The sequence below is a fragment of the Cheilinus undulatus genome, linkage group 15 (genome assembly GCF_018320785.1).
Source record: "Cheilinus undulatus linkage group 15, ASM1832078v1, whole genome shotgun sequence".
Lineage (NCBI taxonomy): Eukaryota > Metazoa > Chordata > Actinopteri > Labriformes > Labridae > Cheilinus > Cheilinus undulatus.
Window position 1 is genome coordinate 31,115,765 of NC_054879.1, and position 24,318 is coordinate 31,140,082.

Consider the following 24,318-nt stretch of genomic DNA (forward strand, 5'->3'; position numbering starts at 1 on the left):
TGTATATGAGTGTAGTTTTGCACATTTACACACATATGTACTGCAGGAAAGAAATTTCAAAGGAATACACTTCTAGTGGTCATGGGAGAAATACTTCAATATGTATACTTGATGTTAGTGTGCAGATTTAGAGCTTGAAGAAGAATGATGATATTTTATCTGTTGCTCCAATGTGCACATATGATAAGCAGCAATAGCAGTAAGTAAACAGTTCAATGGTTGAACCTGGATATAGCACTGCTAATGGTATTTCTGCTGAGATGTTACAAACCAAGCTATTTTTGTTTCTTATGGATAACTTATCAGCAGAGTAAGTATTCCAACAGTAAAACAGCATGCTTCCTGTTTTGCTCATGATTGTCATTGACCCATTGGACACAAAGGATTTATTTGCTTTTTCGGCAACATTTGCAACCAAACTTCTTAACAATGTTTCATGTTTGGTTATTTTTTTGTTTTGTTTTTTGTTTTGTTTTGTTTTGTTTTGTTTTGTTTTGTTTTTTTTGTGTGTGGTGGAAAAAAGGTAAATCATGCAATGGTGGCTCACCACAAGTGTCCACAGTAGGTCAGATCTATATATTTTTAATTTTATTCCTGAAGAATTTATATTTCATTGTAGTGCTATGGTTCAGTATTACATATCATTTTGTATTCACTTATCTAAAATCAGCTGTTCTCTTCACCAGGTCACAAATACCCTACAGCACTGCAACACCCCCTTATTGTTCGCTGATCTAAATGCTGCAGTCTTTTTAAAAATATGTCTTTTTTCTGCCTCCAGCTCATTCATACCATCATAATGTGCCACCCTCAGCCTCCCAGTCCTTCAGTTTCATCAGCTTCATCATCTCATTAGCCTTAGATGGCGTCATCAGCCAACACCTCCACCAACAGTGTCTCACAAAAGCAACCTTGGGTGTTGACAATAAAAGCCAATGCAGAAGTACAAAAAATATGACAGTTCCTCGAGTGTCCAGTAGAGGTTGACTCCAAAAAGCCAAGGAATCCCAATAAGACACCATATTAAAATGGCAATTTTATGTTTACTGCCTTGAAAAATTTTAGGGGGATTGTTTTTCAAAACATATCTATTCTGCTGATTTTAGGTGTAAGGATTATGCATGAAGCCATTATTGTTGCAAAACACAAGAGCAGTTCTTAAAGCTGTAGAGCGTGACTAATCATTTTTGGCTCTGATTTTTCTTCACTATCCATTAAACCTGCCTTTGAGCTCAGATCTTCCTCTTTATGCTTAAATATTTTCTGTTTGTGCTTAAAATGTCTGGTTGCTCTCAAATCTTTTAATTGCTTCTGCTCCAACCATTTTCCTCTTTTTCAGGTTGCTTCTGCTTGCTTGTAAATCTGCCACTTTGAGTTTTCCCTGTGCATGCATGTAAAATTCCTCTATACATGCTCAAAACTTTCTCTACCTCCATACAAAACTTTCTCTACCTGCGTATAGAACTTTGTCTGCACAGGCTCAAACTTTCTCTACCTGCGTACGGAACTTTCTCTGCACAGCTAGGCAATTCTCTACTGTTGTCCCCAGTAGTAGATTGAGTCTCAGCCAGACTATTCTCCACTGCTGCCCCCAGTGGTTGAATGAGTTTCCCAACTATAGTTAGCTCGCACTGTCCTGCTCCACTTCTGGGATTTCTTTGCCCAGCTCTTTGGGAATGATCCAGCACTTGGTACTTGGTAAATAGTTGTTGTGAAGTCTAATGAATGGCGATTAGTGATCCCACATTTTCCTTGATTCATTGTTGCTGTCTAATAACAAAAAAAAAAAACAAAAAACAAAAAACAAAAACAAAACAAAAAAAAAAAAAAAAAAAAAAAACGACATAAACAACGTATATTTTAGGTACTCTGCCTTAAACTCTACACGGCAGCACTTGCGTCCAATTGGACCTGAAGCACTTGATGGCACTTACTGATGTTGTTTCTTCTTATCTAGATCATTGCTTGTGTTGTTCTTGCTCTCAAATGTACGTCGCTTTGGAGAAAAGCGTCTGCTAAATGACATTGTAACATTGTAACATTGTAACACATTCTCAAACATTTTCTCTACCTGCGTATAGAACTTTCTCTGCACATGCTCAAACACTTTCTCTACCTGCGTATAGAAAATTCTCTGCACATGCTCAAAACTTTCTCTACCTGCGTATGGAACTTTCTCTGCACATGCTCAAACACCTTCTCTACCTGCTGGCTGTACCTGCCTGACTGCATTGTGCCAACTGCAAAGTTTGGTGTAGGAGGAATAATGGTATGGGGCTGTTTTTCAGGGTTTGGGCTAGGCCCCTTATCTTCAGTGAAGGTCAAGCTTAATGCTTCAGCATACCAAGACATAGTGGACAATGCTATGCTTCCAACTTCATGGCAACAGTTTGGGGAAGACTCTGTCCCCAGCTGTGCCCCAGTGCACACAGCAAGGGCTATAAAGACATTTTTTGATAAGTTCACTGTGGAAGAACTCGACTGGCCCTGACCTCAACCCCATCAAGCACCTTTGAGATGAATTGGAACAGAGATTGTGAACCACGCCTTCTGGTTCAACATCAGTGCCTGACCTCATAATTGCTCTAAGGATTGAATGGGCACAAAACAAAACACTCCAATAACTTGTGGGAAGCCTTCCAAGAAGAGTGCAGGCTTTTATAGCTGTGAGAGGGGAACTTAATTCATATTAAAGTACATGTATTTGAATTCAATGTCAGTGCAGTTGAATACTTTTGTCCAAACAGTGTGTATCCAATGCCATGAAAATGTGAAGCAGTCTATCTGGCATGTCAGGTTAAAGGCCAGCATCTTCTATTCACAACATCTCCTTGTGGAGTTAAAGCATCAAAGACGCTCTGAAAAATATATCACCACATTGTCTGCATACAGTACAATTTTAACTTTCCTTCATTGTGTCCTGTAATCTAAATTTCTATGGAGCAATGCCTGCTAGTTCATGTCAAATTGTTTTCTCCTGTTGCAATAGACATTTCAAACGTGAACTGTCTGGCTGAGATATATTTCCTTGTATTTGTATGATTAATAATACTTTTTCTTTCTTTTATTGTTGAGCTAATATTGTCTAATGGACGTCTCTCCTGTAAACCACACAAAGCCAAAAATCAGCAGTGTTCAAACCTCTAACAGGAAATGGAGAGCAGTCTTCCTTCCCCTTTCTGTAAAATATTCCTCCTCTCTTGTTTGGGTCAAAATTGCCCCCCCTTCACCTCCCCTACACCTCCTCCCCTACGTTTTTTTTTTTTTTTATATAACTGGCTGCAAATTCACCGCTGTTCATTACCCAGGCAGGGTCAATTCCCCAAACAATGTGTTTGGTGTCACAATAAAAAGGGTGTTTTTTATGGCGTGTAGCCGTAAAATGCTATTAAACAGATAAAACACAGGCAACGAGCATCAGGAGGATTATAAAAGGAATTGCCTTGATAAACTCCACATATCTGCGTGATGACACACCAGCAGCTCTCCTCTCTCTGTCGCTGGGGAGGAGGAGGAGGAGGAGGGGAGGCGCAGACTGAGGAGCACATGGTCGCAGAGTTTACACGGCTCTACAGCGCCACCATAAGGGGAGATTTAAAACAACAGGCTGCCTCTCATCTTCTGTCAAACTGTGGTTCCTGGAAAGACAAAAAGCAGATTTTGTGAGATTACAACTGTGATTTGTCTTTTGTATATAGGTTTGAAAGGAAGAGAAGTCAGGACTAAAACAGCATAAATCCAGATGGAAAGTTTTGTGTCCCTGCTGTAGAAGCTTCCACATTTTCAAGACTTACATAACTTATTGATTTTTTTTTTAGCCTCAGTGAAAGCTTGTTGTAGATTTCCCTCCATTTTGAGCCAGGTGTTTCTTTGACATAGACCTGTGTTGTCTCAATGACAGTGTCATGCACAGACAAGCAGATAGAAAAGTAAATTTGGCTATCCCTGCCATCTGGCCATAACTTACCTGTTAGAAGGAGTTTTTCCATGCAAAGCTCTGAAAGTAAACTCTAAGTTGTTAAAATAAATTCTAAAACTGACAGCTGCACTCTGAAAAGTCTAAATATGGTCTGTTAAAACAAATAAAATGTGCATTATAGTAATCTAAACGACACTAGGTGAAAACATGAGTAATAATTTCTAATTCATATTTTGAACCCAAAAGCCATTTCTCATTAACTGCTTACAGCACAAATACATTCCTTTGTCAATAACTATTATTTGTGGCTTGATTTGAGACATTGCATCAGTTTTCAAAGATTCTATCAGAATTTTGTCAAAATTCTGCCACAGTAAGATCAGATTTGATCACTTCTTTTGTTTTTTCTGAGAGGTAGAGCTGAATGTCATCTGCATAAAAATGCTAAGAAATGTTCCTGAACTGACTTATAATATGGCAAACAAACTAATAAAGTGACTGATGAAAAACACAGAAGACTTGTAGAAGACTGAGATGTAGAAGACTGTAGCACTCCTTTACGGCAGCATTTTAAAATTTGGTCAGTTTATTAGAATAAATCCACGGATTTATACAGATAGAAGTACTTGTGCTAAACTTAACAAATAGAGAAATGTCTTTAAGATGGCAGATAGAGCTAAATAAATAGTTATTACATAGTGGATAAATAAGTAAACGGTCAGGGTGCAGTGTCTGAATGAATAAGTGAAGACCTAATAAACAGTTATAGTGCAGTGACTGTACGGATAAATAAACAGTTATTGTGCAGTGAATGAATAAATCATTGCACAAGAGATATTAAACATTTAGCAGCAGTAGATCTATACTGCATGTGTATTCTTGTTTGTTTTGGAGTGGGGGTCATGTATTGGCCACAGTTCAGGGGGAAAAGCTGTTTCAGAGTTGTTGTTTTTTTTTGTTTATGTGACTAATCTTGAGCCTGCATGAGGGGAGGTTGGTGAACTTGGACTATCCCAGGTATGATGGGTCTCCCCTGGCGTGGGATAGGATGACAGCTTGGGTGGATGAGAGGGGCTGCAATCCATTATGCAGTTATAATGATAATTTTTCATCCAATAATGATCCATTTCCTTATACCAGTAAGAATACTACAACAAGTAGTAGATCAGTTGTTAGAGAAGGTGTCGCATGAAGTGACTACAGTCCTTACTGCCCTGGTTTAAATCCCAAACCTGGCACTGTTTGGTACATGCTATCTGCTCTATGAAACTGAGGCAAAAGAATAAAATAGACTTATTTATCTATTTTTGTCTTAGAAACAGTATTTTCATATCCTCTGTGTAAGGCTGAAGCAGTGAACCTGCAGACCCCTGCCTCCATGTGCAGTAAAACGATGTTTTGCCTCCCTCTGGTGCTGACTGTTAGAATTACTTTACCAACAGGCCTTTATGCAACAATTTTGACTTGTCAGTTTATGTAAAATTACTTTAACAAATGAATCATTTTCTTTGCAAGAAACTGTGAACCATAGTAAAACAAAATAAAGCAACTAAATGGCATTAGCCAACATTCCCTTTGTTTGAAACTGTGCTTTTTCCCACCATGAATGGACTTTTCCAATGAAAAATTCAATTGTAGAACTTGTGACATATTTGAGTGACAATGATTTACACAAGCCAGACAGTGGCATGAGCCAATCCCAGCTGTCACTGGAAAGAAGCGGGATACACCCTGGACTGGTCAACAGTCAATCACAGCACTGCCACACAGAGATAAACAACCAGGCACACTCACATATGGACAATTTAGAGTCACTAAGAAAAAGCACCCTGTTGGACTGGGACTTACTGTCCAGGGTACCTGGAGAGAACCTACAAATGCACAAAGAGAACAAGCAAACTCCAGGCACTGTCCAACCAGGATTCATACCAGGAACCTCGTTCCTGTGAGGAAACTGTGCTTAAAACGACATTAGCATACAGCCCCAGCTTCAAATATGTAATTCTTAAGTATAATCGATGCCAAAAATATGTACACTAAATGGAAAAAAGTATTTGACCACACCTGTTAATGATTGAATGCAGGTGATTCAATCAGACCCATTGCCACAGATCTATAAAATCAATCCCCTGGCCTTGTAGTCTCCATTTGCAAACATTTGTGAGGCAAAAAGGGTCATTCTGAAGAGCTCAGTGACTTCAAGCATGGCTCTGTGATGGATTTCGCCTTTGCAATAAGGTAGTCTGTGAAGTTTAAAATGAATGAAAAAGGACTCAAAAACGGGATCTTTTATTCCAATTATAATCAAATGCACCCCTGAGAAGCTGCATAACCCACCACAAAACCCAACGCTGCCACTGAAACACAAACAACACTGCCACCTTCGGAAAACCGGGGCTCCATACAAGCAAGTGCCCGCACAAAGCAATCAAAACCATTTCTGGTCCAGCATTAAACAAAGAGGTTGGCAAAGAGAACAAAAGACAAGACTGAAAAAGAGAAAAGTTTAAAGAAAGATGATGGGGTAGCAGAGCCAGGGTGAGGTACTCTGGCTGGGGTAACACCCACCACCCACGGGATTGGGCTGTCGCTCTATCTCCCCCTACACCTTCATTTTCATACTGGAGGAGAGAAAATGAAAGGAAAGTGCAATGAGGCTTCAACTTTCAAAAAGTTGGCTTGACATTGTGGATGGGCTATAAGACTTAACAGCCACCAGACTGTGCAGAAAAAGCACTGACCAATCACGGTGTGTATTCTATCACTTTTTCTCATCAAAAGCTGAGATGTAGTTGTTGGCTTTTTTTTTTCTAAAAGAGAGAGCATGTTGAGAGAGCAGAAATATGCATGTAATATGAACAAGTCAGATTTCAGTATGGTCCAGTCTCTAGCTTTTTAGGGGTGTGATTTATTTCTGTTGGTAAATCTGCATGGATATTGACGGTGTTGTGGGGGCAAAAATTTTTTAATAAACCCATTTTTTATGTTGGTGCTCCTGATAGAACTCAAATATTAATTTAAAACGTTCATGATCTTACCAGAAACATTGTTGAAGAAACTCAGAACATTTCTCATCTTCTCTTAAAAATGTGATTATTCTTCCAATAGAGGTTAACAAAGTTAAAAAGTCGCTCGTGCTTACAATCTCTATCAGATAAAATGATGAAAACTTGTTTTTTTAATTATTTCTTTGTTACATTATTATGTTTTAGACAAACCGTGTAGCCTTTAAATTGAGCGAAAAAAACTGTTGCTCTTGTTAAAAAACGGTGAATTTGTCGGCGGTTTTACAAGGCAGGAGGGTATCGTAGTGATTCGCTACTCCTCGGCTTTTTCCGTCCTCCTTCGTAGGCAACTCGGGCATTTCCGGCCAGTGTCGCCATCTGCTTTCTCGTCCTTCTCCAATCTCCGTGTTGTTGTTCCCGGTGACGCGGCGGAGGTGTAGCCTGACGCGGGCTCTTACGTGTCGGCCAGAATAAAAGTGGAGCTCCGGAGGCCCGGGAGTGACGAAAGGAGCCTGTATCGGTAAGGACGGAGCGGTGTCCGGGGCTCAGAGTGACGACACGAAGCCGTAGAAAGTGTCGGTCTGGTCGGGTTCGGCCCGAAGGAAACAAAGAGATCATGGCGCCGCTGTGTGTTTGTAGCAGGATGGAGGGAGGGGAGTCTGCGGCTGTTTGTGGGAAATACAGCAAATGTGTGACTTTTACAGTGAAACAGGGGAGACAGATAGCATGTTGACACATCAGATGATGTGACATGACTTTAGCAGTGATGAGCCACTCAGCTGCCACATTACGCTGTAACGGTCGAAGGTGTAGCGCACATATTTGCGACGTTTTTTTTCTTAAACGGTGCATTGAAAGCAACAACCATGATGTGTTCAGCTATTTCGCCTACCTCCTTTGCTGCATTGCATTTTTTGGCCTACACTTGATTTTTTTTTTTTTCATTTCAAGTCTTCTTATGTAACCTCTGCCTTGTGTATATGTTGTTGACAGTTTCCATTCATTTACCGTCGCTAGACATCGGCCATTGCAGGCCGAAGCGTTTTGTTAGACGGTGAAAACATGAATTGAGCAGGCCTTAACGTTTAACACTCATCTTGTATTTGCTATTACATTAGGGTTTTAATGTTCCTTTACCCCCTGGGATGTGACCGGTCCAGCTTTGAGGGGGCGTTGCCCGGCCATGTGGCTGTGCTGTCACACACGGAGCATCCGAGTGATTTTTGAAAAGCAGAGGGAGAAATGTGTAAAGCCAATCATGCAGCGGAGAGAAGCTACGCACAGTGTGAGATCACTGAACAACACGGCAATGATCGACTCTCACTGTTACAGCCTCAAGTCAGACGGAGATATGAACTAAAAGTGAGAGGGTTTTTAATATAAAGATGAGTGTTCAGAAGAAACTTTTTCTCTTGTCTTAAACTAGTGGAATAGTTCCTGTCCTTTTCACAGGGAGACCATGTTTAACCACAGCAGATAACAAAAAACTATTTTGTAACGTCATTCCAACTCCTTCAACTCCTTTAGTTTTTAGTTTTAGATGTAAAATCTTCCTGTTTCACTAAAAACTTTGGTAATACTTATGAAAAAGTATAATCTGGTTAGGATTTGGTAGGTATGAAGCTATATACTTATTTAAAAACAACACAACATGAAAGATGCACCAATACCACCTTATTCCACATCAACAAGTGAAAGTATTAAGGGTACTCACCAATACCAATTACAAATACGAGTATTTGATAATCCAATGACTGTTCTTATAATTATTTTAAAAGTTTGTTTCATTTTCATAAGATATTCCAAATCCTGCTTCATGACAATTGTCAGTGCAATTTTTTCATTCACCTCTACTGTTGTCATCCTCATTTAGTGTTAAATATCAAATATCAGCAGCAGACATGGCTCCAACTTTGAGTATATACTCACATGAGTAGAGGCTAACATCACGCTGTAAAATAACACCAGCAAGATGGCTGCAGAGTCTTAAAAAAGTATTAAAAGTTAATGAATCAATATAGCCACAGTTAAGGCTTTTAAAAAGTATTAAAATTTCTTAAATTAATGATTATACAGTCCTATTTTTTGTGTTTTATTTTTACAGTAATCTAGAGGGGTGTAGGCTATTGTCTTTGCTTTGTGTTTTATATTTAGATTTAATCACGTGAGATTTGAGCATTCACAATTCATGTAGATTTATGTTAAACAGTTCAGCTCAATTAAAGTGAGCTGTGGCTGATCAGCTGCAGCAATAAAGTGATCATTGACACACTAATGCTTTAAAATATGAATTGAAGAGTATTATAAATATTCTGGAATGGCAAATTCTACCTTGTATTTTATATTTGGAAAACAAAATGTATACTGTTCTACTTTTAGGTTTGACTGCAGTGCAAAATCTGTAATAGGAACTTCTACATTGGGGCATGACTACTTTTAGGCCACTTAAATAAAAACAGACATTCCATTCAGCTACTGTATGGTATCGGGTTTTTTCCTCATAGTCTTATCTGAACATTTTCAAAGAAAGCTTAATATGCATATTACAATTAAACTACTATCTTTTCTTTGCTGCCACTTTTTTTCGTCTCACTACTGGCACAAATATATGTTATTGTGTTGCTAATCTAACAGGGCGGATATTGAAATTACAGTACTCTTAAAAATGATTTAAGGGGGTCCTGAAAACATCTTTAAAAGTATTAAATTAATGTCAGATTTTCTGTACCTTGAGTGAGTCCAGTATCTGCAATGTCTTACTGATTATGAGAACAAGGACATGGTATTGACACAGATTCCCTATACTGGTATCGGGTTTCTGTACATACCGTTGACATGCATCTAATTATCAGCAAGAATTTTAGTTTAATATGTGGTCTAACGCAATGTTGTCAAACTCAGTTTCATTCTGGGCCACATCAGCATTATGGCTGCCTTTAAAAGGGCCAGTTGTAACTGTACAGCCTGTGCAGACTACAGAAAACAAACAACATAATTGACTGATTATTGGTAGTTCTGGTAATGCACGGATAAGATGTGACAGCAGAACTTTTGGGAAATTATGGCAAACAGACAAAGTGTACAATTACAGTACAATTCATTTAAAAAGTTTGATGGTAAAAAATTATTATTGTACATGTATTTATGTATGATAGTGCAAAATGGGCACATACTAACATTTAACTGTTCTAATTATACAAATCTTCACAACTCACATAGAAAATTTTGTCATTTATTAAGTTCATGTGTCTCTATCACTGTCCTGTTTTAAAAATATCTTAATATTTTCCAATAAATTAAAGGTTTTTATTCTTTGAAAATAAACTTTTACAAAGTGCAAATGCACAGGCACTATTGTAAACTTAAAGGCTTTTCTGCAGGTATGTTTGTAAACCTTTTAAGTACTACTTAATGCAAAAATATTTGTGGTTTTATACAGTTGTATAATTAGACAGCTTAACATTGCAATTAGATTAATTTTGCAGCACTATTGGCAGAGCTGTTATGAAAATTAATGTGCTCTGATCTTATATGCAGTCGATGTTATGCTGCTGTTTAGTGGTATAGAGTTGTAATTACACGTAAATACTTTGGAAGCTCTCATAAAACAGTGTACCAGGTCAGAGTTCAACATTTTTGATCTAAAGGCTAAAAATCAGAGACATGATCAGATTTGATGCTCATTGGTTTTACAATTACAAAGATTTTTTTCTGGTGTTTTGATTGACTAAACATTGAATTAGGAAGCACCATTTCCTTTAGTCAGGAGTGTAGAATTAAGTTTTTTGTCAATGTAATTTTAGAGTTATTATATATCTAAAGTGCAATGAAAGACCTGCAGTTTGTACTGTAATATTGCAAAAATGTGCAAAAATTGATTGAAGCAGCAGTGAATGAACTTATTTATTTTAAATTTATACTTGCTATAAATATGATTATTCAGTTAGAATCACCTCACAGATAGATCTTTCTTTGTCTCTTTTTCTTCCATCAGATGCTGACAGTTGCATCCTCAACATTTCTTCCCAAATGCTCCACCGTATAAATAATCATAAACACATGTAGATGTTTTTACCAAGTGCACACACCAGACCTACCGCACATTTCTGAGGTTAGCAACTACAACTACTTACAGATTTTTAAGTCTTTTCAGCTGTAGTGTGGCAGAGGAGCAACTTGGGACACATTTTTTCTTAAAATGGATGATTACTAATTAAGAAAAGCTTTGACAACTTCTGAGATAGACCTCAAATCTGATCTTCAGAGGGATTATCTATATTTGTAGTCTGCAAATGCTGATGATCTTTGAAAGGTCATTTGAGAGTAGAAAAACATAATTAGATCCATGAACAAAGTTTCCTCAAATGCCTACGATGATTAAAAGTATTCACAATATCAGATAAGAACCTTTTCTTTGAAAACACCTCAAGACAATCAGAACTGGTGCTGCTGTTATTTTACCTAAAATGTTACTGTCTCTTACAAAGAGAAAATACCACCGCTGGCAGAACTAAAGGGTTCAACAGGCAAACAAACAGAAAAGAACTGGATGTTTCAAGCTACTACTTTGTGACATTTACCTATAATTTTAGTATGACTTTCATGACTGGCTTTTAGAGAGAGCTCTCTATCAGTATTAGAAAGTTGCTGAAGCTATAACTGCTTTAATACCACAGGGCCTGTCAAGACCTGAATATGATTTGATCCATGTCTGTAGGAAACAGTGCACTGAAGCTATTGGAATGAAATGATACTGCTAATATATATAAATTCATTGTGCATTAACACTGGGTTGACTTGGATGTGTTTTTCATTGGTTTCCTGGGGGTGCAGCTCACAAATCATCGGGGACCCTGACACTACCTTTATGTTGATGCTGTGGCTACTGCTGTAAAAAAGTTATTTCCTTTTTTATCTTTTAGCTTCAGTGTAACCAATGAAGATGGAGTCAGGAGCAGAGGCTCAGCAGGGGGCGGAGACTGCTGTGACTGAGACCGAGAACCAGCAGATCACTCCTGCACAGATCGCCACCTTGGCCCAGGTGACAAATCACAACCTTGATGATGATATCACAGCTGTGGCTCAGGAAGTCAGACAGTCATGTTCAATTGCAGAAAGAAGATGTTAATGTTAATTGTTAATTGCGTATTTAAGGTTTCCATGACAGCGGGCCACGCCTCAGCAACAGGTCCCACTGTAACACTGGTTCAACTTCCCAATGGGCAGACGGTTCAGGTCCATGGAGTCATCCAGGCTGCACAGCCGTCTGTTATCCAGTCCCCACAGGTTCAAGCTGTACAGGTAACACACAAACACCTGATCACATGCTTGTTTTAAGTGTTTCATCTCTTTGCCTCAGTTTAAAAGGCTTGTTTTTGTTTTTCCTTGATCCAGATTTCCACCATAGCAGAGAGTGAGGATTCACAGGAGTCAGTAGACAGCGTGACCGACTCTCAGAAACGCCGAGAGATTCTTTCACGGCGCCCTTCATACAGGTAATTTATTTTTGTCTTTCTGTGTGCCCTTTATTAAGAATGACTTTATATTTCATAAATAAACCAGCGCTTCTGAACAGTCATTGTACTTGGTTCTTCTCTGCATTATTACAAATTTTCACATAACTTTAACCAGTTATTTTCAATATAACAGTACATGGCATTTTTTTAAATTACTAGTTTAAGTTGAGCTTTTTAGGTATTGAAACATCATTTTTTTCTATTTGCTGGTTGCCTGTGAAGTATTAAAAACAAGGTGTTTTTTTATTTGCCTCATTGAGCTCATCACTTAATTATTGTTATTTTTATAATTTATTGTTTGATTATTATTTTAACTACAAGATTTCTTGCAGCATTTAAAACATTCAGAAGAAACATTAGTTTTTTCAAACTATGATTTTGAAATTTCTCACTGATACCTTTCATGGCAAATAATGTAAACTCTGGTGCATAGGATGCAATCTTAATACTCAGTTTTTTCTAAAATGTTGGCTGAGACCTATAAACCAGAAAAAAATTGCTGAGATTTACGCCATCATTACTTTAAGTGCATGCAGCTGCTTCCATCGGGCATTGCAAAAGATAAGATATTCCTTTTCCTTTATTTGTCCCACAAGGGGAAATTTCAAGATCAAAGATTGAAAAAAGATCAAACATGAAAATTGAAGTGAAAATTCAGCCTGCTCTATTACTCTGATCAGGACTCACTGTAAAACATAACGCAGACCAGATCAGCAGGGTTTGTGCAACTTTTTAGCAGCTTTTCTTTCTTGTTAAGTCATAACCATGCATTTAAAGAAGCGGGGTATACTAATGCTTGAATAAACCTTATAGAGTGAAGGTGTGACTGCAAAGACTCCTAAATTAAGGACAAGTGGCAGGCAGTGGAGGGCCGTGCACTGTGAGTCTGCTTCACAACAATCACTCTAGGTGGAGTGCTCAGTTCCTCTATTATTGCTTGTATATGTGCAAAAGTCCAGATTTTGTGGAAGTGTTTTCTTGTATGCCTCCCCACAATTAGTGTCACATTAAAGGTGCAGTGTGTAAAATTGGGGAATATTAGCAGCATCAAACAGTCAGATCCTAGATTGCAATGCACACTACTAGTACTAGTTTCCATGGCAAGCAGAATCTGAAAAACTGTGTTTCTTTTATTTGCTCCCTTCTGTAGTGCAGTAAAAACTTGCAAGATGCAAAAATCCAAGATGGCAGTCTCTATGGAGGGGACCCTCCCTATGTATGAACAAAAGGCTTGATCGAAGTTTATAAAAATAAAACTTTTTATTATCCGGAGAATTAAACACCAATTTAGATAGGCCTACTTTCATATATTAAGTCCCATTTTCACTAATTTTTTTCCACTAAATGCTACTAGGCTAAATATGACATGCTGCACCCCTAATTAGGACTGAACGATTTGGGAAAATAATCTATTTGCGATTTTTTTTCCCCAATATTGAGATTGCAATTTAATATGCAATTATGTCTCAAGTTCCTCATTTTATGTGTTTTCTTTTATACAAAGAAATAAATAACTCTATATTATAATCAACACAATATTAGATTAAACAAGGGCTGATCAGTTTTGAAAAAAAAGATCTAATTGTGATAAATTTGACTTGTATTACAAATTGGATAGGAATTTTTGTCTTAAAGTGAGTGATTTTTAATGTCATTCATAAGAAAAAAAAGTACAAAAATGAAGAAAGTAGGCTTTTTGTAGACTACTCTAAAAAAATGGCTCTTAAATAATTGCATGATATGTGATGCATAATGTCTCTGCTGTAAAAAAAAAAAAAAGTTTTAAACTGGTATTTTGACACAAATTTCAGGTTAAGGAAATATTGCCCCTTCTGTGATTTGAAAATCAGCAGGCCATATTGAGATTCAATCTATTTTTTGATTAATTGCCCAGACCTACTCCTAATGGGACATAGAGATTATTAAAGGATGTATGCTCCTGATAAATTAGTTTAATATAAATGAGTCTATCATGACTTTTATTTACACCCTCATCTGGTGGCATCACGTTTACCTTGTCTAGTATATTTTGCAAGTAAACATCCACTTATCTCCCAACAGGAAAATCCTGAATGACCTTTCATCTGACGCTCCTGCAGTCCCTCGTATCGAGGAGGAAAAGGCTGAGGAGGATTCATCTGCAGCAGCTGCCACACCCGCAATCACCACAGTTACTGTCCCCACACCCATCTACCAGACCAGCAGTGGACAATACAGTAAGAGACTAATGTATCAATGGAGCAGTACCTGGGGCTTCAAGAGGGGTGTGTTGTTTTGAAGACAGGATAGTGACCTCAACATACCACAAGTAGCTGTGCTTTTGTTGTAAGCTATGAGTATCGGTCATGAGCTCAGAACTCTCCCAGTTTCAATCTGGCCTGATTTTCCTCTATGAAAATATGGCATTTAGAATTCAGACAGGCCTCTCTCTAGCCGACTGATATTTTTGTTTTTACTTAATCCCATTGGAAGGGAGAGGATACTTGGAAAATGTAGGTCAGCTAGTTCAATGTAAGGGCTTTTGACTGTACACAACCCATCCCCATCACAGACTTCCTTTCAGTAAAGTAGGTAATTGTTTATTTACCATCTGCCTGAGGGAGTATTTCTGCTGTCTGTAGAGCACTTGCACAGTCTGAGAGAGTTAATAATCAAAACGTGTCAGAACAGGGCATTAAAGCACACAAACACACCTTGATAATAGTTTAAGTGGAGTTTCTTTATAAATGAGCCCCTTTAGGAGAACACATTATCTACTGAGTATTCAGGCCTAATGAAAGTTAATAAAATGTATGTGTAATACTTATAGCCAAGTTTATACTAAATGCACAGCTTGAATATGAACATAGTAACATGCTTTCTTTTCAAAGTGTGCTATTACTTTTCTTTATTTGATTGATTTTCTGTTTCTTTCTCCTCCCTTTGTCAACCGCCTCTCTCTGCTAACCCACAGTTGCGATAACACAGGGCGGGGCCATTCAGCTGGCAAATAACGGCACAGATGGCGTCCAGGGCCTTCAGACTCTGACTATGACCAATGCAGCAGCAGCCGCTCAGCCTGGCGCCACAATCCTTCAGTACGCACAGACCAGTGACGGCCAGCAGATACTGGTTCCCAGTAACCAAGTAGTGGTCCAGGGTATGCATTCATATCATGATAACTACTTTTAGCATAAATGTCCCATGTTTTTCTTTATGATCTGCTCTAACTGAGGTATATCTCTTCATTCTGTTGCAGAGAGCAAAGATTTCAGTGTTCCCTACTTAAAAACAAAATAGTAACAGTGAGGCTCCATGTTTTTGTGGTTTTTAATCAATAATGCAATGTAGCATCTGTTTTCAGCTGCTTCTGGAGACGTCCAGGCATATCAGATCCGAGCAGCCCCTGCCAGCACCATCGCCCCTGGGGTAGTCATGGCGTCTTCTCCTGCTCTTCCCACCCAGGGAGCAACAGAGGAAGTCACTCGTAAAAGAGAAGTTCGCCTCATGAAGAACAGGTATGCACAGGAGGAGAATGAGTATTCTTGTATGTTGATCTCTATGGCAGGTTTACTGCTGCACCTGAAATTCCCAAAAACAGTAAAGGTCCATGATCAACACTCAGAATATGGACAAAATTATTTGGCCACACCTGTAAATTATGAATGTATTGAATTCAGGTGTTTCAAGCAGACCTGTTGCCACAGGTGTATAAAGTCTTTATTTGTGATAATTAAAGTTGTTTTGAAAAGCTCAAGCGTGGTACTGTTATGGATGCCACCTTTGCACTGACGCTTTGTGAAGTATCATCCCTGCTGGATATTCCACAGTGAACTGTAAGTAATATTAGAAAGTGGAAGCATCTAGGAACAACAGTAACTTAGCCACAAAGTGGAGGACCATGTAAAATCACAGAGCGGGGGTCAACGACCACCAAGGCACATGATACATAAAGGTCGCCAACGCTCTGCTGATTGCAAAGCTGAAGAGTTCTTAATTTCCACTTGCATTTATGTAAACAAAAACTATGTGGTGGGAGCTTCATGGAATTGGTTTCCATGGCTGAGCAGCTGCATACAAGCCAAACCAAATCCAATGCTAAGCGTCGGATGAAGTGGTGTAGGGCACACCGACACTGGACTTTAGAGCAGTGGAAACGTGTTCTGTGAAGTGATTCTATGTTTGGCAGTCAGGTGGGCGAGTCTGAGTTCGGTGAATGCCGTGAGAACAGTTAGTACCCTGAACTCAGCCCCATTTACCACCTTTGGAATGAACTGGGATTGTGATTGCGAGCCAGGCCCTCTCGTCCAACATCAGTGCCTGACATCATAAATGCTTGACAGAATGAATGGGCAAATATTCCAACAAAAACACCCCAAAATTATGCAGAAAGCCCTCCAAGAGAAGCTTAAGCTGATATAGCTGCAAAACAGGAGCAAACTCCATATTAAAGAACATGTATTTGAATACAACTTCACTACAGTCCCTGATGGTGTAATGGTCAGGCAGCAGAATATTTTTGTCCATATAGTATATACTTCACAGATCTCAAGTCAGACAGTATGATGTTAAATATATTTCAAATGATTAATTCTACCTATGAAAAGAGAAATTGTGCTTTTTCTTTCCCACAGAGAGGCAGCCCGTGAATGTCGCAGGAAGAAGAAGGAGTACGTTAAATGTCTGGAGAACCGAGTGGCTGTGCTGGAGAACCAAAACAAGACTCTAATCGAAGAACTGAAAGCTCTTAAAGACCTTTACTGCCATAAATCCGAGTAGTTCCTGCCTCCAGAACATCAAGCTGGGCTAAGTAGCACTTAAGTTTCTTCAAATACTTTGACTGTTTGATTCTGCCCGTCTGGCCTTCCAGTTTGCACACGGCTGGCTCTTTTTAACAAAGCCCCCTTAATTGAGGCTCTGCCTACTACCTTCACTTAGGTGCCCTGTCAGTATGAGGACATTTAAAAGAAGAAAATACAAAATACCTTTCTAGTGAGTAATTAATATATGAGAAAAAAATTTTTACAAATAAAAACAGCAAAGTGCTACTTTAGAATTAAAAGTCTAAACAATTAGTACAGCCAGACTTTTATTCCAGCTATTCTGATATGTGCTTTTATGGATACATGCCAAATACTAAAGTACAAAAAAGTATTATATCCTCTGCACAGAGTCCAGGATAGTGGATATACAGCCAAAACCATGACAAGAAGACTCAACTTATAGGAGACAACACTAATTATAAATTTTGTTGAATCCACTAAAATTATTGTCTAGTGATATTTTTGCCTTTAATTTTTTTTTTCCTTGCACAGTTTGTTAAAAAACTCAGACTTGGACATTTTTTATCAGGCTTGTTCAGTCAATATTAAAGCCTTTGAATGAATTATGGATCTCCATCTAATGAAACAACTTTCCTAAAATATTGCCACTTGTACAGCTGAATCTACAGCATATTTGGCACAAACAATTCGTTTTTAAGTGTTTTTAAAGATGCTACCAACTGCCAACCTTAAAGAAAGTTGAAATTTGTATTTCAGTGCCATTGACGTTTTCGTTTACCCATTTCTATGCTTTTCCACATTTGATGTTTGACATAGAGGCGTTGTAAAATGAAAATATGATTAGGGCAAGACCAAGCTTGAGAAAAAAAAGATTTTGACATTATTATTTTTACAACCTGTGGTCACATTTCTATGCTTCTGGGCAACATTCCTCTTAGTTTTGGCAACATTTTGCTAACTAGTTTCTAGTCAGTGACATGGGACAAGTGGTTTATTTGAAGCTTTTGCACAAAACTTTCCGTTGAAACAACCATAGAGAAAAACTGATCAGCAAACAGTTTTTGAGATAAAGAACTACATGGCTGACGTGATCTGGGTGCATTAAGACTCCCTGATCCTGTGATTTGAGAAGTCAAAATACTGAGGGCTTGATTATCTAAAAGTGGATGAGGCCACTAATAGCTCCTAAAACTGGGCATCATTTGGTCCTGCTATCAACTCAGTCTCACGTAACCTGACACACCAAATAGACTGTTTCATACAACCATTGCATGGATATATTTCACAATCATCTAAGAAACCTCCCAAAGAAAGTGTTTAGGGAGGGCGGGGCTTTTCATAACGACATGGCAGAATGAGGTTGTACACGTGCTGTTTCGTGACAAACGCTGCCATAGTATATGAACAGTGGAACATAATGTGGATAAAACTTCTGCTATGCCAAGAGAAGGGTTCAGTGTGGCTCCTTGCTTTTGTTTTGATAAATAAATGTGGCACAATTCTGATAAAACTACTTTTCTACAGCTACATCCCAGTTAATCACTTCAGCAGTAGCAGCCATTGTATGCACTGGCTTATTTACATAACCCCACATGAAATGATTGCAAACCCATGCCAAAGCAGGTCAGCAGAAGAGCGAAAACACCTTTTCTGTCATGAAAAGCTTTTAGTGCTGATCTTTGCTTTTTATTTCATGAAGAAATGTGCAAATCTGATAAAAACTGCAGCTATACTACAGCTACATCTGAGCCCAGAGCTACACTGTGTACAGCCATTACTAATGGCTTCCAGTTAAACTTAACTCTGCCCATAGCTACTGCCTCATTCTCATGAAACGACGCTGACTGGCTAGACCCCTCTTCGGATCTGGCACCCAGCTGCCCAGATTTGAGTTTTTTAAGGTGGATTTGCCTTATGACAGACACTGGCGAATCCAGAATTCTCACGAATCCATCTGCTTTGAAAGATTAAGTCTCTCGGCTGTATTCCCAAAACATGTGAATAAGGCCGTGTGAACATGTAAAGCTAATTTTGCTAAAGCTAATTTGATTGCTTTTGCGCCAGAATCTTGGGAGAAGCTGTCTGTGCTAAAACCAATTACCTATTACCTAAGCCATTGTCCGTGGGGCAGAAGTGCCACTCTGCTCTGCTCCTCTCATGCACACAGTCTTATGCCATGGAGCTGCCTCCAGCATTTGATAAGCTTAGCAGAACAGATCCAACACAAACTGGAAGGTAGGCAATGAAACGCACATAGAAACCAGTCAATTTCAGGTTAAACACTAAGCGCTAACTGCCGATTGAATATATCACTGTATCAGTATTACATCAAAACAGGAAGCAAATGAACAGCAAATTACCTTCCAGCAGAAAAAATAAGATGCTGTTTTTATGTTCTTATTCCTGTGTGAACTTGTAAACTTGTGGCCCAGCTGTGTTGGGCAGGGTTAGGCTGCGCTCTGCTCTGCTTCTTAGCTGCAGATACGGACCCAGTGGGCAACGCTGCACACTATCAATAGGAGCAAAGCCATGGTGTGGACTAAACACTGCTAGCATGGATCCTGTGGAAATTGTGATTACTCAGCACTGAGTTGTGCTCTCATGCTCTTACAGTTCTTCACTAAAACAAGACTGGGACAGGAGGTCCAGCATCTCTGAGAGATATTGCAAAGTAGTTACTAATAGTCTTAATAGAGGGTCATATTTTCATGCTAGCTGCATGTGGCTAGTAGGGCTCAAGTTTGTGAATAAGAAACTTTTTGCAGAGGGCGGCTTTGCATTAAAAGGGGCCAATTTTTGTCCAAATGCCTGCAAAATAGCTCCAACTGCCCTTCCGCACAAAGGCACAGTATTTTTAATGTAGTCTGATTTGGGCTACATTTAACATTTTTGTGTGCTTTGTGAATCACACAGTGTCTTTGACTCAGTTTTACTGGTTTAGCAGGCACCAAAGCCTCACAGTTCTTTACAGAATTAGGCCAGAGTGTGGAAAATGTTGTTAAGATAACAGATGGGAGTGTTGTCTGAAAGGATAAAAAGAAGACGTAGGTTGTACAAAATAACCCATTTATTGAACAATTTAAAAACCAGAGAGCTATGTGTTTTGTAAAGTTAAGGCTGAGGTCAAACATCATGTCATTGTGCCACATCAAACCATTTTCATGGCATTTAATTCTTTCAGCATTTTACAATTTTGTGTCTATTTTTCTGTCTGTTAAATGGTTAAAAAAATGAGAAATAAGGTTGCAGGGATGTTTTGTTTTTGTTTTTTTGTTTTTTTGTTTTTTTGGGTTTTTTTTTTTTGGTTTTTTTTTTACATATGTAGCAGGTTGGATCTGCAATAGATTTAATCTACAACAACTACATGAGATTAACACTAAAGATCCATGGAGACATGTTGAAAAGAGGTTGTTTATGTTGGTTTTTGAGAAGATACATGTACGTTTTTGTCTGTTTATTTTTTATATTACTGTATATAAACTCTACAGCATGTGTAGACCTCATGTTTTTCTGTTTATTTGATATAAAAAATGTTCTCATAACTTGTATGAAAACAGCTTTCATATTTGTAATATACATCAATGTATAATAGAAGAATCTGTACGTGTGTATTCATGTAATCCACCAGGCCTACAACCGTCATGGCAGCTAAGTGTATGAGAAGAGGCCTTTGTTGGAGATGTGCTGTTTTGGAGTGCTGTGCTCTGTTTTGGATTGATAATGTCTGTTTGTAGAGAAGAGAGTCTGTTGAAAGCAGCTGAGGTCCACAACATGTATCAGTTTTATAATAAGTAACAAAAAACGCACACCAGAACCCTAGATGGCTTCATAACGACACCGAAGTTTATAGAAATGCCTTTTTATCTCGTGAAGCAGTAACTGTTTCTTACAACTGATCAAAAAAGCACAATTGTCTTCTCTTCAGAGCCATTATGTTTATTTTATTGTAGTATCACTGCTTAATTTTACTTCAGCACCACATTTGAATTCTTTCTTGTTCACATTGGTTTCACTTTAAAGTACTGTAAAAACTCAACCCCAGATTTTAGTTGATTTCAACCGTAAAGCTTGCAGGCTTTCCCAACAACAAATAGGGCGTCTCAGTGTGGTGTTGGTTGCTTTGTTTTTAAGAAATTTGCCATTTTCAAAGACTCACACATTTGATATTGTACAGTTTGTATTTGTAATGTATAGAGTTTAAAGGGTTGAATTAGCCACAGAAATCACAGAGCACCTCTGTCTACAAACATCATCTCATATTTACCCAGAACACATTATTATGTGCTATAGTTGGAAATGTTTACATTGTTTTCCCTCCTGCCTGTCACAGTCAGGTGAAGGGCAGTGGTTCTCAACTGGTCTAGCCTCAGGACCCTCCAGCACCTCCTCAATAAGAAATCACAACCCAGATTTCCTACAACTGTCAGCTGCTTAAGTTAATTTGATTAAAAAATGTGGTTTGGACCTTTGTGTTGGCATGGAAGTGCAATACAGAATTACAGACTCTCAAACTCTTTTAAAAAGCTTTAAACAAATTTACATAAGCAAAACATTTTTACAAATGATTAAACATATTGGCATTTTACAAAACAAATTGCAACAAGTCCCATATAAAATTACAAAGTCTGAAACACTGTTATAATGTCCGATAAAAAATGAAGTCTGAAACACTTTTACAAAACTTGAAATAAAATGACAAAGTTTCTTACAAAATTACAAAAACTAAAACACTTTAACAAAACTTGAAACAGATTTGCAAAGTTTGATACAAAATTACAAAGTCTGAAACAACATTACAAGGTCCGAAACAGTTTTGCAAAAGTTGATTTAAAAATGTATTTATTTGCAAAAATTTATTTCAGAAATTTTAAGAAGTCTTCTACACTTTGTAATGTTTTCTCAGCTCATGTAAATGTGTTTTTCAAAATTTGTAAATTTGTAAAATATTCATTTTAAATGTAGTTTTTTTTATTTTGAATTTGTTTCATGTAAAGTAAAAATGTAATTTTGTATCAGACTTTGAACATTTGTTTCAAGTTTTGTTAAAGTGTTTCAGACTGTAATTTTGCATCTGACTTTTCAAACATTTGGTTTGTAAATTCTTAATATGTTTCGTCATTTGTAAACGTGTCTTGCAAGTGTAAATTTGTTCCATGAAATGTAAAAAAGGTTTTGGTTGTTAATTTACACTTGTTTAAAACTTTGTAAAAGTGTTTCAGTATTTATAATTTTTGCATTGCACTTCTAGACCACTGTAGACCTTAGATGGAACAAAAGTGGCAAGCCCTTGGAGAAAAGACATCCCTACATTTTTTAATCAGTTTTCTGTGATTATGTGCATTTTGGTTTATTTCATCAAGATTGCAAGAAATTGACACATTTTCATGGGAAAACAGACTTCGTTATCCTACAACTGTGAGATAATTAAGTCATGATCTCGAGAAGACAACCCAGATGTTTACCTCAAAGCAAAAGGGAGCACAATGGAATAAACTGATTTCTGCTTAGGACTTCCATAAATCATTGATTTATTGCCAGATTTTTTTTCTCACACATTTGTGAGCCATTGGAAGCAGCTCCACGACCCATTTTTGGGTCTTGGCCCACCAATTGAGAACCACTGGTGTAGAAGAATCAATACAAGCAGATTGATAGTCTATAACCACTAATGCGTTTTAGAGGATGAACTGAAGTCTGACACATATGGTCTCTCTAAAAGGCCTGAAAATAGCCTGGTGGTAACTGGTGCCATTATGATGAAGTGATGATTACCACCTCTTGTAATTCACACATCCAGTGCTGGTGCTGCAAAAACTAAATATATACATATTAATAACCTTTTTTCTGTTGATTTGATATAGTGAACTCAACTTTGTGATGTGTTATACAATAATCTTTCAACAAAACCAAAAGTGTTTTCATTTCTGTGCCACGATAGTTTATACCCAAAGGGCCTCATTTGTGCATGAAACAGATTGTTATCCATGTGTGTAAAAGTATATATAAATATACAGTATATATATATAATTTCTAGAAAAGTAATAATGGACTTTTTCTAACTTTTAATGTGATCTGTTTATATATTGCCACTTTTACAAGTTATGAGTTAAAGATGCCATGTATTGAAAAGTCTCTTGTAGAGAAAAAGATCACCAAATGATGCTTTTTGTTTGGACATTGTCATGTTATAAACTCTACCAGCTCATTATTTGAAAGTGCTGTTACTCTGACATTTCATCACTCTTTTTGTAAACACTTGCTATGTTGCAATAAAATACTCTTGAAGACTGTTATGAATGTTACTGTCTGTTTATTATAATGTATGATCCATCTCTTCTTGACTATGATGGTTAAATATGACAAATGAAAATGAAGTTAGTTTTTATGTTTCTAATAGCTGCCTGGATGTGGTATCTTGTATGCTACCAGAACAGCCTTTATTACAGCCAAGATCCTCAATGAATGATGTGTTTGACAGCTAAAAGGAGGGACCGAGCAGGATGCATTTTTATTTATCTCATGAAACAACACTTTCATGTGTAGGATAGATTTAGGTTCCACTTTGACCACAGCAGAGCACCAAAATTTAAAAAAAATACCTGTTCAGTCAGTGAAGATTTTGAATGAAATGATTCTGTACTGGAAATCACGGGCTCAGGAACACCTCCATAAATCTCTGTCAACACAGTTTGAACAGCCATCCAGACATGCAAGGTTTTTTGCATTATTTCATGCAAGTGAAATCGTCCAAAGAAGAAGCCCTAAGTATACAGAAGTTTTTGAGCAACATGTGCTCCCATCTAGACAACATCTTTTTCAAGGAAGTCCTTGCATGTTTCAGCAAGACATTCCTAAACCACATACCACATCCATCACAGCATGACTTGGCAGTAGAAGAGTCCAGATGCTGAACTTGCCTGCCTGCAGTCCAGACATTTCACCAAAAAGAACAAATTTTGAGCATCATGAAACGAAAAACTCTGCAAAGAAGACCCAGGACTGTTGAGCAGCTAGAATCCTACATCAGACAGGAATGAGACAACATTACTCTCCCAAAACTCCAGCAACTCGTCTCCTTACTTCCCAGATGTTTCCAGAATATTGATATAACACTA

At 37.8% G+C, this 24,318-nt stretch overlaps 1 protein-coding gene across 1 annotated transcript; it reads left to right on the forward strand.

Annotated features, from left to right (window-relative positions):
- The first annotated feature begins 7,308 nt into the window (after window positions 1–7,308).
- On the forward strand, window positions 7,309–23,496 carry creb1b (cAMP responsive element binding protein 1b). The gene is made up of 8 exons (XM_041806527.1): window positions 7,309–7,444; window positions 11,847–11,965; window positions 12,079–12,225; window positions 12,319–12,419; window positions 14,502–14,656; window positions 15,394–15,579; window positions 15,784–15,937; window positions 17,054–23,496. Exons 2-8 carry the CDS (start codon window positions 11,861–11,863, stop codon window positions 17,196–17,198), a joined length of 993 nt encoding a protein of 330 aa, XP_041662461.1. The 5' UTR covers window positions 7,309–7,444; window positions 11,847–11,860; the 3' UTR covers window positions 17,199–23,496.
- The last annotated feature ends 822 nt before the right edge of the window (window positions 23,497–24,318 follow it).

Bases quoted from the DNA above. Each gene is read 5' to 3' on its own strand.
- creb1b (XM_041806527.1), top strand. From the start codon at position 11,861: ATGAAGATGGAGTCAGGAGCAGAGGCTCAGCAGGGGGCGGAGACTGCT. The intron at 12,420-14,501 runs GTAATTTATTTT...ATCTCCCAACAG, and splicing joins TCACGGCGCCCTTCATACAG to GAAAATCCTGAATGACCTTT. The intron at 15,938-17,053 runs GTATGCACAGGA...TCTTTCCCACAG, and splicing joins GTTCGCCTCATGAAGAACAG to AGAGGCAGCCCGTGAATGTC.